Raw genomic sequence first — 22,798 nt, 5'->3', positions numbered from 1 at the left:
GGATAAAATAATAATAAAGAAAAAAAGTAAGAACTATACCTCCACATGGCAATCACCTGGGAGTGATTTCAAATATTCTCTCTACTCCTTAGTTAACCATGCTGGAGACAAGTGGCTGCCTGCATCATAATTCAGAAAAGGTAAACCCTGGTTCAATCCTAGAGGTAGGTACAAGGGCTGCTGGACCCAAACGAGAAAAACAACTAGGAAAACAAAGCTTTCTTCTAATACAGATCCCCACTTTGCTGGAAAATGTAGCTACTTGGCCAAAGAGAAAGGAAATGACAAAGCTAAATGTAGGTCTACTATTTTAGTAGACCTACGAAAATGGCAATAATAATGAAAATACCCCACAGCTGTAGAATGCAACATGAAAACCTACTGTATGTGTATCAGCTCATGTTTATTTTTTTTAAAGTTGTTCTATAAAGCAAGAACATTTCATAGATATAGATCCCATTTTATAGATGAAGAAAGTTAGGTCTTGATAGTTAACGTCACACTTATCCTTAAGTTGTTTGAAATTACTAAATGGGTGAAAAGTAATTCCCAAGATTAAGGCAGTAGCTGAATCTCAGAATCGGAGCAGAACTATTCCCTGACATTCTGATTATTACTTTATAACACGCAATTCTCCCTTATCTGCTCCCAAAATAGTTGGGTGGAAAACCTTGCCTCATTTCCTACCAGCAGGCTACAGGAAGAGACTCTCCTTTGTGCAGAAGAGCTCCAGTTTATGAGTTGTTACTGTCTTCATACAGAACATCAAATATTTCTGGAGAGCTTTTGAATGTGTCTCATTTTAACCCTCCTGACATCACTGCAGTGAGGTGGGTGGTAAATGCCATTTAGTTTACTTTATACATCAAGAATTCTTATGACAGCTGGAATGGTGTTCTATGTGGCAATGGCATCAGAGTAGAAAGAATTCTGGAACCGGAGACCCAGATACAGTCTTACTATATCCACATCACCAAAGTTATACAGTATTGCTTTTCTTTTTCAGCTCTCAGGGATTCTGAAAGAGCAAAACCATCAAAGTAAACAGTACTTTCCCTTCCACAGTGGTTGAATAATATCCTAAGTGGTAGGGACACTCGGATTTCAGAAAGATTTCTGAAGCCTTTGCAATGTTCGCAAATGTAAGAGAGAGGTACTATTCACCACATTATGTAATGAAACCAACTTTGTTTAGGTTTGAAGAGATGTGGCCAGTTAGGCAACATGCCAATTTCATTTTGTCAAACAACTATTTAGTTTTGTACAACAAAAATACTGGTTGGTATCCATCAGCCCTTGTTAGGCAATCATTGAAAGGAAGTAGCTGATTCCATTAAACAATATTCTGAATTTATAGACATATTGAAATCAAATAGATGGATTTAAGTCCTTTTAGAGAACTATTTATTTTTAAAATGAGTACTTATAGATTATTACTATCTGAACATAGTTAACCTATGCATATGGATGACCAAGGGAACTCAAGGTGACCATTTGAGTAGAGAGGGCTGCAACCAAGCCAGGCTACCATCTGTGACAGTTTGATAAAGGATGGGATTCTCCCTATCCAAATGCCTAGCTTCACAAGAAAGGTCCAATCTGATTTTTTAAACTGTTTTTATATTTACTGTGTTTCATTATATAAGGCATTAGCAAATTTACATTACAGGTAGAAAACAATCCAAGCTCTCAGCACTGTCACAGTGGGCGTCCCCTTTCACTCTCCCGCCCCTGTTGGGTACTTCAGAATGTCAAAATCGAAAGAGATCTTAGAAATCCTCCCATCCAACTTCCATTCTCTATATTAAGAAGGAAGGTATCCAAAACAATCACAGAGCTAGTAAGTGGCAAAATCAGAATTTAAACATGGATATCCCAACTCTATGTTCAGGTTACTCCACTACACCAGAAATATGATCGGGATTTTGCTCTTGAGAAACTTCAACCTAGCAGATATAAGGGGTGGAGGGAGGAGGAGAGAGGAAGTTCAGAAGCAACTAGAGAGCAATTTAAGACAGTATTTAACAAAACACTTAATTTTTAGAGGAGTAAGCATTCAAAGAAGGGATGGATTAATATGGACTTCTGGGAGTATGATTCCCCACTAGGAAACACACTCTCTGAAGAATGGAATACTACCTCAAATATTTTGTATGCCCTAACACTTAGTACAAGTAATGAAACAGAGTAAGTATCCACTATATGGTTTTTGAACAGATGGGTGACTATATGGATTGTGGATGGGTAAGCGAACAGTCTAGAGAATGAAAGCCCTTGTAAAGGAAGTGGAATGTACTAGGGGCCAGAATCAGGAGGACAGTGTGGAGGTTATAGAACAGTAAAATGAGCACCATTTACTTAGAGGCTGTTGAAAACACAACCCGCCTGAAGCAGAAGCCATTTACTAGGACGTAGCTGATGATGTATTTGAACATTGACATCTCAGCAAAATGCAGCTGATCATTGCCTATTCCCATGACTTCACTGGGTTATGTTTAGATTGGTGTTGTAAATGCAGGGAGAGTTTGAGGAACTTGTTAATGAATCCAGACTCCCACATACAAAATGAGATTTCTGAATGTGTGTGGTCGTTGGTACTCTGTTCTGTTCTTTTTCTATGCAAACAGCAACAGATGGAAGGAATGGGGCGGGAGGAGTGGGAATCCAGGAGGAAAGTTTAAGTTGCCCCATCTTCTCTCTTGCTGGGTCTACTATGGATGAACTCTGGGGAGAAAGAAGACTGTCAAAAACTCAGGTTTGGTGTTTACAGTCAAAAGGCTTAATGACATCCAGCTCTTTTAGTGGCCCCAACAGGGAATCTAAGGAATATAGAAAAAATTACTGGTGACCAATACCAGCTGTGTTAATGTTAGTGGCTTAGGTTTTCTGTGCCCTGATTTCCTCACATATGCTGGGAAAATGGTACAATCCCAGAGAACTTTAACAAATGAATGGAATTAATATATTAATGTGCTTTACTTTAGCGCCTGAGATAGAACTGTCACTCTATAAGATTTGGTGGAGCTATGAGGATGCTGTTGAACATTTGTGCAGATTTATAAAAAGTGCATTGACCTTTGAAGAAAGCATAGTTTATGTTCAAAATCCTCCTCATATTTTCAACCCCACCTCACTCAATGCAGCATAATAGCCATTTACAATCCGTTGAAAATAGGCTTGCTTTGGCTTTAGGACCTTGACACCTGTTGTTCCCTCAGCTTGGAATGCATATCTCATGGAATTTGAAATGGCTGACTGTTATCATTCAGGTTTCAACTCAAATGTCACCTCCTCAAAGAAGCCTTGCCTACCTTAGATGAAAGCAGGCCCCTTCCCTCAATTTCTCTCTTCCACCTGGTTCCATTTTAATTTTCCCTAGGGTATTAGTACCTGAAAATTGTCTGATTTGTCTGTTTGCTTACAAGGTTACTCACTTGGTCATTCACCACTGTAGCCCTATACTTAGAATATGCCTATAGGTTCAGTGCTCAACAGATATTTAACTAGTGACTGGTGGACTGATAGACAAGAACAGGACCCCAAAGCGCATATATATATATATATATATATATATATACACACACACACATATATATACGTATATGTATATATATATATGTATATGTGTGTATATATATATATATATATATATATATATATATATATTTGAGACAGCATTAATCACAGCTTCAAAGAAAATGTTATCCCATTCCAAAAAGAGAATGCTCAAAGCAAATTTCACATAGAATGACAGCATTATGCCTTCATGCAAAATGTCTTCTTGTTGTTGCTTTCCTCCTCCCCCCCCCTTTTTTTTTCTTTTTCTTTTTTTCCCCAGTCTTGAGGTGAAAGTAAACCAGAAGAGGGCACCGGAAGTTGCAACCAGGTTCTTCCTCTTAGAAGAAAGTTAACAGTTGAGAAAAGCTAGAAGTCTTTTAGATGTTACTTGTTTGTCCTCAGCCTGGTAAAATACACTTTTATCGTTGAAAGTTTAGGCTCTCCTTCTCCTGTCCCCCCTCACTTCTGGGGCTGAAGTGAACAGAACCCAACAAGCTATGGTATACTTGTATTTTCTGTAAGTTGAGACCAGTGGTCTGCACATGCTAGATGCTTCGTAAGTTCTGCTGGTCTCATTACTTGTATAAAGGCTGAAAGAGGACCTAAGGACTCACGCACATTCTAGAGATATTCAGCTTGTGGTGTAACGGTTGGAAAGTCAATCTTTCAACCTTTAGAAAACCAACGGTTAGTTAGCAACTGTTCAGGAATGTAGAAGTTTGGCATAAGTAAGTATGTGGCTTGCAGTTTCTACTTTACAACTTGTTGTAACATCTAAATGGTGCTTCTTAGTTAAATACAATATTCTTTAATATTTATGTACTGTTATTTTAATTTTAAATTTCTATTTTTATAGGCAAAGGACAATTGAGCAGAAAAAATGTTATACCCCCTCTCTAGCTATTCATGCTGTGAAGCAACCTGTTTTACTGTTTAAACCTATGTTTGTTCTGTTTCAATTGTGCAGAACGAAACCGTTCTGCACCTTTAAAAATCAAAGATCTATCACTCAACGGGAGAACCTAGCAAATAGCAAAGGGAATTATGAGGAATAGTGAACAGATACCATGCTCCTAAAACCTTATCAGACTTATGACTCACCTGGGGTTCTTGCAAAATTGTCAGTTCTGAATCAGCATATCTAAGGTGGAACCTGCAATTCTGCATTTCTAACAAGCTCTATGTGATGCCTATGCTTCTGGTCCTTGGTGCTTATGGACCGTAGTGTTTGGGCCACATGGCTTGAGAAAGAAAAATTGTTTTAGAGCATTTCGTACTTACAGACAGAGTAAACATTAATCCACTGATGCTTTATTTAACCTGAGAAAGCCATCATAAGTTCTTCCCCTGCTATCCAGAAATGGAGCCGGATCCCCCCCCTCCTTGAGTCAGGCTGACCATGCGATGAGCTTTAGTCAACAGACAACAGCAATTTGCCAGAAGGCGAGACTTGAAGGGTGGGGGTCCCATGGCATAGTGGTTAGCACCCTGGACTCTGAAACATACTTGCACACTGGGACTTGCTCTTTCTTGCCCCTCCTGAAATCCTGTAGTTACCACATAACTGCACCTGAGCTAGCCTCCTGGAGCACGAAAGGCCACGTGGGAGAGAACTGAGGGGTCCCTGCTTCAGTGAGTGAGTGAGTGAGTGAGTGAGTGAGTCAGTGGGGCCCCAGCCAACAGCCTGCCAATCGCCATCCCTGTGACTGAAGCCATCCTAGATTGCCTAGTCTCCAGCTAATTCTCCATCTGATCATGGACATTGGAGTGAGCACCGTCAAGCTGTCCCATACAGAAGGTCTCCGGAGCCAACACACAGAACCAGGAACTAAATAAAATAATTGTTGGTTTAACCACCAAGCTTTTTGTTTGTTGTTTCTGTTTTTATGCAGCCTCTGAATCAGGAACAGGTATTTAAAGAAGGAGCAGTAAGAGTTTAAGTTAGAGATGCATGATACCATTGTGCTTAAGATTCTTTTTCCTTCTTGTCTTCAATCTCAGTGATATAACTTTGGCCTTATATAACAGAAACTGAGATAAGTAATTATTGTAATAGGATTTGTACTACTTCTCTATTTTTATAATTCAATTTTTTATTTTTTGAATTTTACTATGTCAAATACTTCTACGTAGAAGTTAAGTCACTTGGTCCAGGTCATATCGCTTATAAATGGCAGAATACTTTTCAGCCTAACATAACATCAGAAATTTCAAGTTTTTTCACTAAATTATTCAGTGTCTCAGATTCTTCTCCTAAAATGCAAATATAGGACTGCATTCTGAAGGACATGATCTCCAGTCATCACCCTGTTTCATGTTTGCGAAGGTAATATAAGGTCTATCCACAAAGGAACAATCTTACACTGATGTGAGATGTCAATGACAAACTCTCTTGGGAGAAGGGTACACTCCACGTCAGCCAGTCATTGACACAGTCCCTAGACAGACAGCCCACGGCTGCACTTTTCCTTTGCAGGTTTACTCATCGTTGGGCACTCTCCCCTAGCGTCAGTAATCCTTGACCATCTGGGCTCCTCTCAAAACCTGTCAGTGTCAGCCATATTTTTTTCTTTTTCACAGCCACGTGAAATACATATTAATGACACTGTCATGGCCATGCCTGTATATCAAAGGCTGCATACTATGGACTATATAGCATTTCTCGATTTTTTAAACTATCCCTCCTGTTAGAGAAATGTCTACCTCTTCTGCTCCCTCTCATTCTTTTATGTCAAGAACATCATTTTAAAAGAAGCTTTGCAAACTGGTATTCCACAAGCTGAATACAGTCTGCAATATCACTAGCTTACTAATGTAATCTCATTTTTAAAAATTAGAATTTGATAGCCTTAAAGCAAAACATGCACTTGACAGGTAGCCTGGGCCCTGCCATTCCCTGTCATCCAGCTGCTTCCCACATTCACATTGCCTTTCTAGACGGCAAAGACGTCTCATGGTGCACCAGCTGTAGGCTAATCTCTCTCCCTGGGGATATGTACCTACTCCCGCCACTCTACCGCCACACAACTCCCAGAGATGCCGTGATCTCTATGTCCAGCTGTAACCTCTGTTTCTATTTTCAACTGCTTACTCTTAGCTCCAAATGTTAGTTTGTGTCCACATCTTACTCTTCCTTGCTTTCCACTTACCCTAGATTAACCCATTCTATTGAAATCATCTTAAATTAATTGTCTGAAAAAGTACCATTTACACAATTACCAATCCCACTACAAAACTATTATTGTACCTGGCCTGCCCCAACCATCTCTAATGTTAGTAGAGTAAGTCCCACTTGGGCTCACAACATCTCACTTGGGCAGATGTGGGAGCCTCCCAACTGTTCTCCTTCCTTGCAGTATCCGTTTCCCTGTCCTTCACATTCAAGGCCATCACTTACTGTACCCACATTCTGGAAATCATAATCAGGTTTAAAGTCTTCCCAGTCTGGCTCTAAGCTAACACTCCAGTCTCATTTCTGCTCATTCGTGTGCTCCCGATACCCTATGCATCTCAGAAGCCCTTGTGGTTTTTGATACATTTTTGCCTACTAACTGGAGTGGCCTCCATCCTTCTATCTAGTCAACTCCTCCTCCTTTTCTCCCAGCTCCTCTGGCTGATCTTGCTCAACTAGCTGGAGAAATCTCTCCAACCACAGCTCTTGTTTACATCTCTGCCACAGCACGAACCAAATTGCTTCACTAACCATCACCTGCAATCCAGATCTGAGAACACTGGAGGCAGGGACTACATTTTATCAAGTTCTGTATCTCATCAGCTAGACCTCCATTGGACTTAAAAGAAAAACAAATAAGAACAGCAATAGACATTTATGTTAAATAATTAAAAGGCATTCTCAAGGTGTCTGTGGGAGATTAAGAGGTAGTTTCAGAGAATGGGAAATGATTTAAATAAAGACATAAAAGCATCCAACTGAGCAGGTAAATTTAGCACAGGAAGCTCACCGCTTACGGAGGGTGGGGATTTCCTGCACAAAATAGATCTTTGTAAGGATGCCATGTGTAAACGGCATTAATTAATCTGCGTGAATTCAATACAAAAGTTGGGTTATTATTTTGTGCCTATATGTCAGTGTACTATAGAGGCTAGGCTATATTTAGCTCAGATTTCATCAGCTATTGATTAGGCAAGAACTTCGACCAGTTAATAAACTCTTTTCACCAAGAATCTCTACGAACCCAGAACTGTGCCAGACTATATTCAGAAGAGAATGTGCATGTGTACCAGTGCAAGGTGGTATTTCTCTGCTCTTTACATATTGTCTCTCATATCTGATCTTCTTCTGTTCCTTTGGAGATAGATACTAGAGAGTCCTAAAAGCAGGAACATAACAAGTCTGTTCTTAGGAAGTTTCATTTTATCTGCAAGGACAAAATTAGAAACATCTGGAAAATTCTATAAAACAAGATAATTAAATGTCAAGATGCATCAGAGACAGAACTTACTACAGAATTAAATTGGTTTCATTATTTGTGGCCAGGATGAGGAGGTAAGACTTGCTAATACCAAGCAGAAGAACTGTGTTGTCCAGCTATCTTCATAAATTCCGGGGACTAGGAAAAAAAAACAAAAACAAAAACACAACAACAAGTTCTTGCACCAGTGTCCTACCATAGGGCTTGAAATCCAAACCTTAGAATCACTCTTTTGTAGGGTGAGAGCCAAGTTAGAGTCAGATGGTCTGTGGACTGCAATTAAATAGATGTTTCCAAAGCTGTCCTGGCACATACGTTTGGTGTTAATAGGTGTCCTAAATAATTGGGTGAAACCAAGAAAAACAAGATTTCTTGTGATTGAAATAAAGAGTGCATTCTGAATCTCCCAGAACAGAGCACAGTCTGGTGCATTTCAAAAATACATTTAAACATTCTTATCCCAACAGAGTGTTTTAAGTAACATTGCAGTAAACTATTTTCAGACATTAACACCTTTATGAAAATAATTTGGCTGGCCTGCTACTTAATGAGATATGAGAATGAAATGCTCATGAACTCGCAAAAGAAACGCCCAAGCCCCCAAAGCCCAACCCTCCATGTGAAGTGGGAATAGACTCTACAGGAAGGAATGGAGAAATGAGAATGGGGAGGAAGGATAGTTCCAAGGCAGGGAGAACATTCAGGTAGGGATCTCAGTCGGTGCCTGAGCAAGATGAAGGAGAGGGGACTAAAAGATGTTTCTGTTTGTGGTTTGTGGAGTTTCTCAAGGAGAAAAGAAAGCAGCAAAAGAGCTATTGAGGATGAAATGTGTACAGACTTTCAGGGAGACAATTTGGCATTATGTATGGGAAGTCTTTTAAAAGTCCCTGCTCTTTGAACACCAATTTTAGAATTAAAATTTAAGGACACAGTTGTCCAAACAAGCAAAGGAATACGTCCTAGTTTGTTCAGGCCGCTATATAACAAACTACCTTAGACCAGGTGGCTTAAACAATGAACATTTATTTCTCACAGTTTGGAGGTTTGGAAGTCTAAAATCAAGGTGCGTGCAGATTCAGTTTCTGGCGAGAGCCTGCTTTCTAGTTCAGAGATAATCTTCTTGCTGTCCTCATTCGGCAGAAGAGGCCAGGGAACTCTCTGGGGTCTCTTTGATCAGGGCTCTAATCCCATTCATGAGGGCTCCACCCTCGTGACCTAGTCTCCCCCCACAGATCTACCTCCAAATAGCATTACCTCTGGGATTGGGTTTCAACATATGAATTTTAGGGGGATATAAGCATTCAATCTATAGCAGTATATGTATGAGAATGTTCATCAGGGCCATTTTACAATAGCTAAAAACCAAAAATACCAAGTAATTGGTAAACAAGAGGGGATGGATAAGAGAAATAAAATAGAATGTTTTATAGCATTGAAGATGATCCTATTGATTTGTATTCTTGACATAGAAAAAAAATCACAGTGAAAAAAACAGTTATAAGGAATATGTATAATGTTATCAGATTATTAGAAAATATACATGAAATAATTCCAAAAGCTTACATATCCAAAACTTATTAGTTGATTTCTGGGTGTTGAAATTTAGGTGACAATCTTTGTTTTAATTTTCAGTTTTTCTTGTGGGTTGTTTTTTTTTTTTTTTTTTTTTGATTTTCAGTTTTCTATAATAAAAAGATAAAACTAAAATGTCCATGAGAAATACATGCAGACTGGCAATGACCAGAAAACTGAGGAGTCAAGCAAGCTGGAAGATGCCTAAAGCTAGCACATACAAGGGCTCTATACTTCCTATTGTACTGATGATAAAACCAAACCTTAATAAGAACCTACTAAGTACCAGGTATGATAGACTTTGCATTCTATGTGTTTGAAATCTAACATGACAGAGAATAAGATTCAGAAGGGGGTTTTTGTCCAAATTCCACCAACAGTCATGGGCAATCAGTTAACATTGCTGACCCTTCAATTCCGCAGTTCTAAAACTAGGGAACTGGTGACCCCTGGGTTCCTTTTTCAGGTTGGAATTTGTGAGTGCTTCAATAGAATGCTTCTCCAAATTTAATTTTAATCTATAGCCTATGGTAAAATGCAGATGTGATTCAGTGGCCTCGGAAGACATCTGATTCCACCTGTCTAACAGGCTCCAAGGCTGCAAGTCCCAGGTTCACACTTTTGAGTTGCAAGACACTAATATACATGATCTCTCAGAATTTCCCCAAGATGCCTTTAAAATAGCCATCCTTAGTTCTATTTCACTGATAATGGAGTGACCTATGTGGGATCAAATGGATAGAAAATGGCAAAGCAGAGACACCAATCAAGATCCTTTTACTCTAGTCTCCAAGATCTTTAATGCCCCATTTAGTTCTAAAATACTATAATTAGAAATCACTGCCACATTCATACAAAGGGAAGAGGACCAGGCACAGGACTAGTAAAGACAAGCTGCTAATGGAGTTCACAAGAATGAAAAGATCACTTTACAGGGGAATCTGTTAAGAACTCATAGAAGAAATTTCACACCAACCTTGAAGGATGGTTAGAATGAAGGTAGGCAGAGATTGAGAGAGGATACAACAGTTAGGTATAATAAGACACGATCAGAACATATGGCAGTGCAGAGGAAACCTGCAGAGAAGGGCCCCACATAGCAGAACAGGCCTCTTGAACTAAGGCAGATATTTATTGCAAGATTCAAAGATGACTCTAAAGTGTTGGACCTTAGAGACTAAAAGAATAGAGCAAACTCAAATTTTCAGTATGGCATTGGAAGCCCTTTACCAACTTCCTTCCTCTTCCCAACACAGAGGTTCCACCTGTCCCTGTTTACCTTTTTCCCCTCCCCCCCCAAGAAACTGAGCCACTCAAAAAGATTTAAGCATTCTTGTTACCATACTTGCACTTATGCCTTTATGATGCCTACCCCTCCTGTTGGTGCACCTATATCTTGAGTCCATAAACTCCTTTCATAAGCTTTACTTCCATCAATGAAGTCTTCAGGCACTGGTCCCATTTGATCTCTCAGTTCTCATTTGTATGTTCTAGAGACATTTACTCTCAAGCAGTGGGCAATATATAAATATTATTGGCAAAGTCCCTCAGTGTCTGCTTTTCCTTCCTACCTAAAGTTCCTGGAGGAAAGCACTGAGTCACTGCATTTCTTGGGTTTACCCCATAACTCACATCATGCACTGAACATGGTAGGTACTTCCTCAGTTCTATCTGTACTACTATAGGTTTAAGAGGAAGACGGAGTTTGATAAGAAAAAAAAGTTACCTCCCCTCTTTAATTTGTTTCTCCTAAGTAGAACTCCTGAGAGAAGCCTTAATACCCTCACCTTTGGCCCCATACGCATCTTCAGAGGTATTCTGTAAAATGCCAGGTGTACGCTGTGTGCCCACAGAAACAACAGAGTTAATTCTCTCCTTTTGAAATTGTGACTCCCACCCTCCTCCCCTTCCTCTAAATGTTTCCTTTTAAAGAAAGCCATGGTTCACTGCTACTGAAAATTAAAGACAACAGCATAAAGATCAAGGTCCAAGCTGGTCGCGGCGATGACAGAACATTAAAATCACCTCTCAAAGTTCTCTTTCCTTGAACACTGCCAAAGACTACTAATGGAAAGCCGATCCCCAGAACTCATAATCATTTCAGATGTTCTTCACTGGCACCTCTTGTTTCACAAACTATTTTGACTACAATGAACAAATTGGAGGTGACCTCCAGTTGAGATGAAACCGGAAAGATATAGCCCTTCAAAATTGTATGTGACTACCTCCCACCGCCATCATAGCATGAAGTACCAAGAAAAAGCAGGAGGGTTTATTATGCAAAGGTTAATTTGTAAGGTTTAGAAGAGGAGAAATAAATCACCTCTTCCTCCTCCAAGCTATACTTGGGCCTCTCTCCAGCTGTCTCAAGCTTCCTCTTCTACCTCTTAATTCCAGATTGTGTTTTGGCAATCAGATTGGACCCCAGAGTTCCTTCCATTTTCTGAATCCACATTTTCAAGATCCTCATCCTTTCTTACTTCAGTTCCCAATCACACATTGGCGTGATAGCTTGGGGTGATTTTCTTGATGTCTGACTACTGCACTCTCGTGGTTCAGCAAAACAGGGTAAGCTCATTCCCCATATAAACATGGAAAATGCTAAGGTGTTTTCAGAGCATGTAAAGTATCTCTCATCAGCATCCATCACTGAGGGAGATGACATTTGCCAACAGAAACCTGTGGTTCGCCCAAAAGAAGAGACTGACCAAGTATACACATATAGCCACATTATAACCAGAATCAGATGTTCTTACCAGACAGGTAAAGAGAGAGAAAAGATCAAACATGAGGAAAGAGAGAACTTTAGGGGAGTTCTTTTCATTTTTACTTTTTAGTGTGTTGGACCCTGAGAAGCATGAAATTAAAACTCGTGAAAAACAGCCTATATCAACTTGCTGTGGTGACTCAAAAGTTGTCGTTTCTCAACTCAACTTTGCTGAAACACTTGATTCATGTTGTTCTTATTTAACCTAATTTGCATTGATTTAATCAGTGCTGGTATGCTTTAAATACATAATAAATTGGGATTCTGCAACTTAGATGACTTAGAATAGCTAAATTTCAATAAAGCTCATTTCAATCTGTTAATGTATACAGTTCTGCCAAGGGGTTTAAAAGCGTAGAAAAGATGCAAACTTGCCACATTAGAGGTGGGAAAGGTTTAAAGATACCATCCAGATGAAATGATTTGCAGGATAATAATGTGAAAAGCAATATATATATATATATATATATATATATATATATATATATATATATATATATATATATATATATACACACACACACACACACACATATTTATCTTAATTACAACCTAGACACATCTTCTACATTTTGAGTAGCATACTTAGAAGAAAACTCACATATAAATGCAGTGAATTTAATTTTATTCTCTTTCCTCCTTGCCAACACTCAACTCTTTTCTGCCTCTCTGTACCAGCTCTACAAATCAAGTGACATCCAAAGTGGGACCTCTTCTTGCCCATTTGGCAGGCTCCATCACCACTTTGCCAAGCCGCCTGCATTAGGAGGATTTTCTTCCTAGCAGCCGTGGGGACTGGGTGGCTTAGACTCACAGTGCTTGCTGAATGGTTGGCCAATGTTTACTCCTGCCTGCCCCCACCTCCCCCACCACCCTTTAGAGTTTATGGCTCAATCAGCCAGCCTGCTGTCAGGAATAATTGTGTTGGCAAGAGGTGAAAACACTTGATGGTGAGATTGTTTGTCTGTTAAAGTGTTCTGCAGCACCTTGCAGGTGCCAGGATGAAAACTGCAGGTGTCCAGTCCAGAGTCAGGTAGGAGGCTAGAATGACAACAAGGCAACCGTCAGGAATGGCAAGGGAAGAACACCACTTGGGTGTGGGACAGCAAAAAAACCCATCTGTGGGGTAGTGAGCTGTAAGACCTTGGGTAATGGCCCAATGTCTCTGTACCTCAGTCTCATCGTGTGCAAAATTAAGGGGCTTGATTTTCTAACGTCTCTTCTAGTTCCTAAGACGACATGTGATATCTAGGATGTCTCGCATTTGTTTTTCTTCCAATTAAATAAGACATCTCGGAGATAAATAACCAGGGCAGAGCTCGGATGAATAAAAAATGTAATGATTGATGGCCCTGTTCATAGGACTTTTCCTGAAAAGTACCACCAGTCTTTGGTGACTTTGACTCAACCGTCTGACGCCTTCAGCTTGGATGCTAAGGACCAACCCACTACTTGTCCAAAGCCAATCCAGCCTGGGAGCTTTGGTAATCCGCCTCATTGTTATCAAAGTGAGTACCACCTCAGATAATGCCTACTTACTTTCAATTCCTGGGAGGCAGAGATGATGGGAATTCAAAGAGAGGAGCTGGAGATTCACACTTGATTCCTCCATCACCTCCTTGGGCATCTCTGTCAAGAAGCTAGGCTTGCTCACACTCACTTCCAGAAGGGTTTCCCTCTGCCATTTCTGAGGATTTTTTTTTTTTTTTTTTAACAAATGACCAACAGGTTCCTGATAATAGCTGTACAGACCCTCTCCAAGCTGGTTGGTTGGAACAAGAGAGAGAGAAAGAGACAGCTCATTATAAGAACCCCATCTACAGATGATTGTGAATGAAAATAATCAGGCAAAGACTTCATACTTAGAAGACACAATTTATCGACAGTCTCAAAGTTTAATTAGGGTTATCTGTATGGAAGGGAGTAGGCTTCATTATGGTTTAAACTACCCCTTCTCTGCTTATTCTCTAGCATATTCTCCTAGAGGGTAACACAGGGTGCTGTAATCACCATATTCAGCATGTTGGGGTCAGCCCTCCTGGGTGTCATACAGCAGAATCTTTCTTTAATTCACCTGGGACCTTATAGACATCTCCGGGGAATGGTCAAGTCCCTGCAGGATCTCAGGCAAGACTCCCTGTACACAGACATACATTTCTGCCACACTGGGTCTCATACCACCAAATCCCGATGGCTTTCCAAACCCACTGGGTTTAGAAACCATTTCCTCATCTACCACTAAAAAGGTCTGGCTGACTGCAGAACTCCAGTGCCTGCAAGGAAAGGGGAAAAAAAATCTTAGCCAAGCCCCCACAATCATTGCTTTACTCTATCTTCTCTCAAGTTGCTTTTCTAAAGCAAAGGACCAAATGTTGATTTCTCTACAGATTCCTACGTGTCCCTTACACGTAGACAGCTTTAAAGGGGGAGGGGGAACATCCCCAAAAGGAAAGGGGGAGAGAACAGAATCTTTCAGTTTCCTGCTTGAAAATATCTTGTCGTTGATGATGCTAGCCCATATCTCCATCCCCTTTCCCACCTTTTTGAAATATGTACAAAAAAGCTTAAAGTGTTTTCCGTTTCATCAAAGAACATATATTACTTTAGTGGCTCGGTAAAATGTTGGTTTTATGCCCACCCCTTTTCAATCTGCCCATGTCTGAGGTGCTCCGGGAAGACGCACAATCGTGAGCAGCTTACGACACTCAGTGAGCAGTAGGTGCCTGTGCAAGCTCGCGCCGCACACTGCCTGGCGGAGGGAAGGAGCCCGGGCGCCGCTCCCCGCTCCCCGCGCCGCCGCCCGCGCCGCCCGCCACCCGCCGCCCGCACTTCCCCGCCGCCCGCAAAGCATGAGCGAGCCCGCTCTCTGCAGCCGCCCCGGGCGCGAATGGCAGGCGGTCTCCGCGGAGTAAAAGGTGGCGCCGGTCAGTGGTCCTTTCCAATGACGGACATTAACCAGACTGTCAAATCCAGGGGAGTCGTGAGCCCCGAGTTTGGAGTTTTTTTCCCCACAACGTCACAGTCCGAACTGCAGAGGGAAAGGACAGCGGCAGGAAGGCGAAGCCCGGCGCCGGCACGTAGTTGGGAAACTTGCGGGTCCTAGAAGTCGCCTCCCCGCCTCACCAGCCGCCCTTGCAGCCCAGAGCCGAGCAGCAAAGTGAGACATTGTGCGCCTGCCAGATCCGCCGGCCGCGGACCGGGGCTGCCTCGGAAACACAGAGGGGTCTTCTCTCGCCCTGCATATAATTAGCCTGCACACAAAGGGAGCAGCTGAATGGAGGTTGTCACTCTCTGGAAAAGGGTGGGTAAGACACTTTTTAATTAAATTCTTTCCCGAAGATTTTTTTTTTCCTCCCTTTTCTTTGCTGCAGCATCTAACATGGACCAAATCACCATCTCTTTGATCTTTCCGTGGCTGTGAACTTTCTATGCTGCCCAGCTTTCTGCATGCTTAGAGGTGAATGTGTGGCTTTGGGGAGGGGGGGTCCTTCTTTATTTCAATATATTTATTTGATTTTGCCCTTTTCTCCCCCTCCCCCGCTCCCCCTCCCTTGGAATAAAATATGATGTAGATTTCTGACCGAGCGCTTCCAATGGACATTCTCCAGCCTCTCTGGAAAGATTCTCGCTAATGGATTTCCTGCTGCTCGGTCTCTGTCTATACTGGCTGCTGAGGAGGCCCTCGGGGGTGGTCTTGTGTCTGCTGGGGGCCTGCTTTCAGATGCTGCCCGCCGCCCCCAGCGGGTGCCCGCAGCTGTGCCGGTGCGAGGGGCGGCTGCTGTACTGCGAGGCGCTCAACCTCACCGAGGCGCCCCACAACCTGTCCGGCCTGCTGGGCTTGTCCCTGCGCTACAACAGCCTCTCGGAGCTGCGCGCCGGCCAGTTCACGGGGTTAATGCAGCTCACGTGGCTCTATCTGGATCACAATCACATCTGCTCGGTGCAGGGGGACGCCTTTCAGAAACTGCGCCGAGTTAAGGAACTCACACTGAGTTCCAACCAGATCACCCAACTGGCCAACACCACTTTCCGGCCCATGCCCAACCTGCGCAGCGTGGACCTCTCGTACAACAAGCTGCAGGCGCTGGCGCCCGACCTCTTCCATGGGCTGCGGAAGCTCACCACGCTGCACATGCGATCCAACGCTATCCAGTTCGTGCCGGTGCGCATCTTCCAGGACTGCCGCAGCCTCAAGTTTCTTGACATCGGATACAATCAGCTCAAGAGTCTGGCGCGCAACTCTTTCGCCGGCTTGTTCAAGCTCACCGAGCTGCACCTGGAGCACAACGACTTGGTCAAGGTGAACTTCGCCCACTTCCCGCGCCTCATCTCCCTGCACTCTCTCTGTCTGAAGAGGAACAAGGTGGCCATTGTGGTTAGCTCGCTGGACTGGGTTTGGAATCTGGAGAAAATGGACCTGTCGGGCAACGAGATCGAGTACATGGAGCCCCATGTGTTTGAGACCGTGCCGCACCTGCAGTCTCTGCAGCTGGACTCTAACCGCCTCACCTACATTGAGCCCCGGATCCTCAACTCCTGGAAATCGCTGACGAGCATCACCCTGGCCGGGAACCTATGGGACTGTGGGCGCAACGTGTGCGCCCTCGCCTCATGGCTCAGCAGCTTCCAGGGGCGCTACGATGGCAACTTGCAGTGCGCCAGCCCGGAGTACGCGCAGGGCGAGGACGTCCTAGATGCCGTGTACGCCTTTCACCTGTGCGAGGATGGGGCCGAGCCCACCAGCGGCCATCTGCTCTCAGCTGTCACCAACCACAGTGACCTGGGGCTCCCGGCCAGCCCAGCCACCACGCTCGCTGACGGCGGGGAGGGGCAGCTCGACGGCACCCGCGAGCCAGCTACCGTGGCTCTCCCCGGCGGCGAGCACGCCGAGAACGCCGTGCAGATCCACAAGGTGGTCACAGGCACCATGGCCCTCATCTTCTCCTTCCTCATCGTGGTCCTGGTGCTCTATGTCTCCTGGAAGTGTTTCCCAGCCAGCCTCAGGCAGCTCAGACAGTGCTTTGTCACGCAGCGCAGGAAGCAAAAGCAGAAACAGACCATGCATCAGATGGCTGCCATGTCTGCCCAGGAATACTACGTTGATTACAAACCGAACCACATTGAGGGAGCCCTGGTGATCATCAACGAGTATGGATCCTGTACCTGCCACCAGCAGCCCGCAAGGGAATGCGAGGTGTGATTGTCCCAGTGGCTCTCAACCCGTGCGCTACCAAAAACGCCTGGGCAGCTGGGGCGGCCGGCCAGCGCCAGGCTGGGGTCTCCTTGTCTGTGCTCTGATATGCTCCTTGACTGAAACTGTAAGGGGATATCTCCCAGAGACTTGACATTTTAGCTTTATTGTGTCTTAAAAACAAAAAACGAAATAAAACACAACAAAAACCCCGCCCCACAACCTTCAGGACAGTCTATCTTAAATTTCATACGAGAATTCCTTCCTTCCTTTGAAGATCTGTCCATATTCAGGAATCTGAGAGTGTAAAAAGGTACCAATCACTGATTTTTTTTTTTTTTTGTAAACTAAAATGTTTAAAATAAAATAGCATTTACAGTTTTTACAGACTGGTGTAACCTAAATGAATTGTTACCTGTGTTAAAAGAGAAGCAACAGTTAAAATGTCCTTCCCTGTGTATGTGTTTGGGGGGAGTGGGAGGGTGCAGTGGCCAGAGGGAAAATCCAGAAATTCAGGAGCACGGTAGTCAGACTCAATTTGAAATATTAAGAAGGACACATAAAGCTCAGCAGGTTGACTAGACTGGGGGGAAAAGCAAGACCTTTCATATTATTTTTAGGGGAGTGCAGTGCAATCACAGTAGTGCAAGTGAAAGGGGAACTGAGGACTGAGCATCACTGCCTAGCCTTGGAGGCAGAGATCATTACAAACAGCTTTTAAAAGGCAGTGTCAGACAGTTTGTTCTATGAACAAGAAACATTTTTGCACTTAATACAACCATCTTTCAAATGAATTCAAAATCTCACCCCCAAATGCCACTGGCTCATAATTCTCCTATGCCTTTGATTCAGCAGAGTGGTAGCATTTGTGCCCTTTTCTGTACTCTGCCAAGTGAAAGAGAGACCCTCAGCTCCTGTTCACTGAGATCTGACTGAGGGGAAGAAGGGGAAGAAGGCAGACTCCAAAGGTTGGCAGATGAAAGCTGCGCTTTCTGGAGCACATTGCTAAGACTGCGGCAAGCTTAGGCTCTCAGCAGGGATAGCACACTCCTAGTTCCTTTGGGGAACAGTGAGAAAAATCCTACCTCAGGTTGAATGCCTACTGGGTAATGACTGATAGCAGGAGACTTTAGGGGCAGACTTGATACAGAAGCAATGAGGGTGGGGTGGGATAGGGGAAAATCACCATTTGATTCTGTGTTCAGATATTACTGAAATGGGAATAATTTGTTAGCCCGGAATAGAAAAGCTGCCTCTTTTCAGATTGCCCTTTTGTATAATGCCTGCTTTCCCTGTGTTTTACTTTTTTCTGTGTTGGGATCAATGATTGCTTCTTCCCACCCTTCACAGGTTTCCAGGTCCATCATTGAGATTTAGGTTGTTACTGAACTAGAACTAAATTAAAGAGTAGTAGCAGTTGGTGGGTGCGGGGAAGGGAAAGAGGGAGGAGTACTGTGTGTTGGATGGGAGGGGTCCTTCACTCACTAACACTTTAAGCAAATGTATGATGGAAATAAATGGAGATGGAGAGCAGATGGTGAATACTGAACCAATACCCATGGCCAGAAGTCTTTTTCAAACTCAGGTGCTCACCCTTCTGAAAGATCCTACAACCTGGCATCTATCTTTTCTTTTCTTTTCTTTTCTTTTCTTTTCTTTTCTTTTCTTTTCTTTTCTTTTCTTTTCTTTTCTTTTCCTTTTTCTTTTTTTTAAGAGAGACATTCAAATAATAGGAGAGGGAAGGGGAAAACACACACACCCCACTATCTCCCAAATTCAAATGCCTCTAGCCACCTACCTAAAAAGGAAAAATCGGCTGTCTGAAATGCAGAATGTCATCACCAGGAGGTTTACTTAGGCTGAGGACTGGTAGTAGGTTTCTCTTCCACCTATGGAGAAACCCATTTGCCTAATAATACTGCATGTTAAGGGGCCCTTTCAAGAGAAATACTTTGCAAATGTCTCTAAGATGTTAAACCTTGAGAGCAGAGTTTAACATTTCTCTCTCTCTCTCTCTCTCTCTCTCTCTCTCACACACACACACACACACACACACACACACACACACGCACGCACACACATGCACCCCAGCTCATTTTTCCTGACCAGAAAACTTCATCTTCTTTGTTTCTAATTAAAACATGACATTATGACATACACCGTGCTCATATCACCTATTTAGGCAGGAAGAGATGTGCTTTACTTGATAACTTTGAGAAGGTTTTGGATTCAGCCTGTGAATGATAATTCAGTGCTGCCGTTTTAAATAGCATTATCACTCAGGGGGCAGGGGCAGTAGGAACGAGGTTGGCTTAGGGGTGTGCCATCTGTAATTAAACTCCAATAATGAGATCTCCTCTAGAAGACAACATACCCTTTTTTGGAAAAAAAAAAATTCCCAAATTGTGGCAATTGAAGGAAAGTTCCTTGGATTCCATTGATTTAATCTCACAGGAAGGCTACTGGAATCCAGTACCAAAGGCTACTTCTAGCTTGGTGCATTAAGGACTGTGTTGGTGTACTTATAAGGAAAGCTTCCAGAAGCAAATCCTTTCTGGTAGACATGAGAACCACAGGACCCCTTACCCCCAGAAATATAGATAATTGGAGACTGTAGAGTTTATCTCCTATACCCAAGACCTCTTTTTTTCATTCTTTTTTCAGTGTGGTCATGAGAGAAAGCCAGAGAATAACTGTGCTTTGTTTTATGCTGCTGGTACACCCCCGCCCTCACCAAATGATTACATATCACATATGCAGAACCTAAGTCTCCGTACATCTAATGAAAGATCATTGTAAAGAGGAACCTGCAATCCAGTTAACTGGAGCGCAAATGCTGGCCATAGAAAACTTGTTCTTACTTTGTGTGTCTGTGTATCTCTGCATTGTGTGTCTTTGTAGCAAATGTGTTTTCTACACCAACAGGAATGTAGCTCACACCTTTTGATGCTCATGCACGTCTTGCTTTCCAGAAGGACAGGAGGCGGGGAAAGGCAAGAATGAGGGAAATCAGTAGTTCTAACTAAGGTTTTATGACACTGGAAATCTTTTCTTTCACCAATCAATTAATCTTTAAGCTTCAAGAAACTTGCTCTGACCCCTCTAAGCAAACTACTGAGCATTTAAAAGAGAATCTAATTTTTAAAGGTGTAGCACCTTTTTTTATGTGTTCTCCCCACAGAGGGTGCTAGCATCATTATCCTGTGCTATCTGAAAAGAATTTAAGGCCACAATTCAAGTCTCTTCCTGGGCATTGTGATGGATTAACCCCCCATCTGCAGTACCTTCCCGGATGATTAAAGTTCAGCCATGGCATAGAGGTTTTTCGAATATTTATATAGAAAAAAGTCCTTTCCGATGACAAATGACACTCTCACACCAGTCTTAGCCCCGGTAGTTTTTTAGGTTGTGCCAGAGGGAACAGGTTAAATAATACCCATCCTTTGGCCTTCATTTAGAGAAAAAGCAGCCCCTGATGCTCAGACTCCAGCCATGATGGTTGAGAACGCCAGTCACAAGCACAACCCACGCTCCCAAGACTGCAAGTTGCCATCACAAAGAAAAGATGATTCCAGTAAAAGGAAACCTTTTTTAAGATCTGTTTTTTATATTCTCCCAAGCTCCTCAAAGTATGAGAGTGCCTTACCTTTCCTCCCTGACTGCAGGAAGGCAGACATGTGGTATGACTTAGCATCAACAACACATTTATGACTATGTGTAAGTAATCAGAGGGGCAAACGCCACTTGTTATTCCTCTCCAGTTTCATAGGCAACTGTGCACAGATCATGGGAGGGTTCAGGGGCCGCCTGTGTTTTGGGGTTACGTTAATCAACTTGTCATCAAGTTTGGTGCCTAGTCTATCTGGCATAGCCACACAGAAGGGGACACTGGTGGGTCACATATTCGGGTAAAATAAAAGGCATCAGATACCTCTCTCACAGAGAACATTATCAAAAGACCAGAATGCATATATTTTTTTTGGAGAATAGGTATTATAATGTTTCACAGTAGTCAAAATAGGCATCAATTATCTCCTCTAGATAGGCCATTATGTTGGTTGATTTGGGTTTTGTCATCAATGGAATGACAAATAACAAGGAGTTCACAGGAATATGACTATTAAACAGGTGTCTGAAATATATTTTAAGATAAGTTTAGGGACATGCACACACATTTTACATACATAATACAGATACAACCATACACACATGCATATAGTGCTATATTCATATAACCACATATGAAGCCACACACACGATTACATTACATAACTACTTTCCAGCATTAATTACCCTCCTACGTTCTTCCTCCATGATCAAATTGTTACTCAAGAAAGGATGAAATCAATCACAAATAAAGTGTGAAGGTGGCTGATGGTATTTTCAGGCATCAGTTAATGAACTGATAGATGCGTTGCAGACTGGGGGAACTTTCGAGCTCCTCATGCTCTAGGAGAGCGTAAGCCTGCTACCTACTGGTAAGAGCCAGCAAATGACAATGCACTCTTTGGAGAGTACCTTCCTAACTAATGAGTTCCATCTCAAGGTTAGGAAACATATTTCTCATTAAAAATATTATACTCTGATTTTTTTCCAGCAGCAAAATTCTTAACTTGTGACTGGGCACCATCTTCTGGCCTTCCTCAGTAGACCCAGTTTCTGAAGGTCTTTGGTGTTTTGCTCACAGGCTAAGGCCTGGCCACTATATCCTCAAGGTTTAGTCAGAGATACAAATGAGATGGAGGGAATAAAATGTATTGAGTATGGTAGCTTTTCCTAGATTTTAATATTGCGAGATACAGGAGGAACCTGAGGTGTAGAGACATTCAGTGCTCTGTGGGAAATCACCCAGCTCGTAAAGGGGAGCACTGGTATTCAGGTCCGGTGGCCTTTTCACTATACCCTATTTCTTGGTTCCTTGAACAGTTGCTCCCTCCACCGCTCCACCCAGCAAAGCCTTGGACGAGCCTGGGCACAGGGCACACGGTCACATGTTCTTGTTGGATGAGGTAGATACAATGTTTGCATGTAGGAATTTTCACAATGACCTCACTTGCCGTGGCCTCTATTAACCAGCTCTGCAGGACTCTGCCAACAGAGGGTACCTCTCATACACTTCCAGAAAGAGAACTGTCCAGTTAATCATCCAGTCCAACCTCTATCCAGAGGATTTTAGACCCAGAGAGAATAAGGTATAGGCATCCATCCATATATTTTTGTTGAGGATGTGTTCACCTTTCTTTCTTGGTCATTAAAAGGACTATGTCTCTATGGTTA

The 22,798-nt window shown here is 42.7% G+C and overlaps 2 protein-coding genes across 2 annotated transcripts in view; one reads left to right on the top strand and one right to left on the bottom strand.

Moving 5' to 3' along the window:
* CTNNA2 (catenin alpha 2) overlaps nt 1-22,798 on the bottom strand; it is a 1,091,309-nt gene that overhangs the window by 344,837 nt on the left and 723,674 nt on the right. The window lies entirely within an intron of this gene.
* On the top strand, nt 15,906-17,908 carry LRRTM1 (leucine rich repeat transmembrane neuronal 1). Its single transcript, XM_045808802.2, has one exon. It carries the CDS (start codon nt 15,962-15,964, stop codon nt 17,528-17,530), a length of 1,569 nt encoding a protein of 522 aa, XP_045664758.1. The 5' UTR covers nt 15,906-15,961; the 3' UTR covers nt 17,531-17,908.

This window comes from Ursus americanus, chromosome 7, assembly GCF_024610735.1.
Source record: "Ursus americanus isolate L20-20 chromosome 7, mUrsAme1.1.p, whole genome shotgun sequence".
Taxonomy (NCBI): domain Eukaryota; kingdom Metazoa; phylum Chordata; class Mammalia; order Carnivora; family Ursidae; genus Ursus; species Ursus americanus.
This window is presented reverse-complemented; position numbering and strand designations above follow the sequence as displayed.

What these genes read in the sequence shown, in the direction of transcription:
- LRRTM1 (XM_045808802.2), top strand. Translation starts at nt 15,962, where the DNA reads ATGGATTTCCTGCTGCTCGGTCTCTGTCTATACTGGCTGCTGAGGAGG.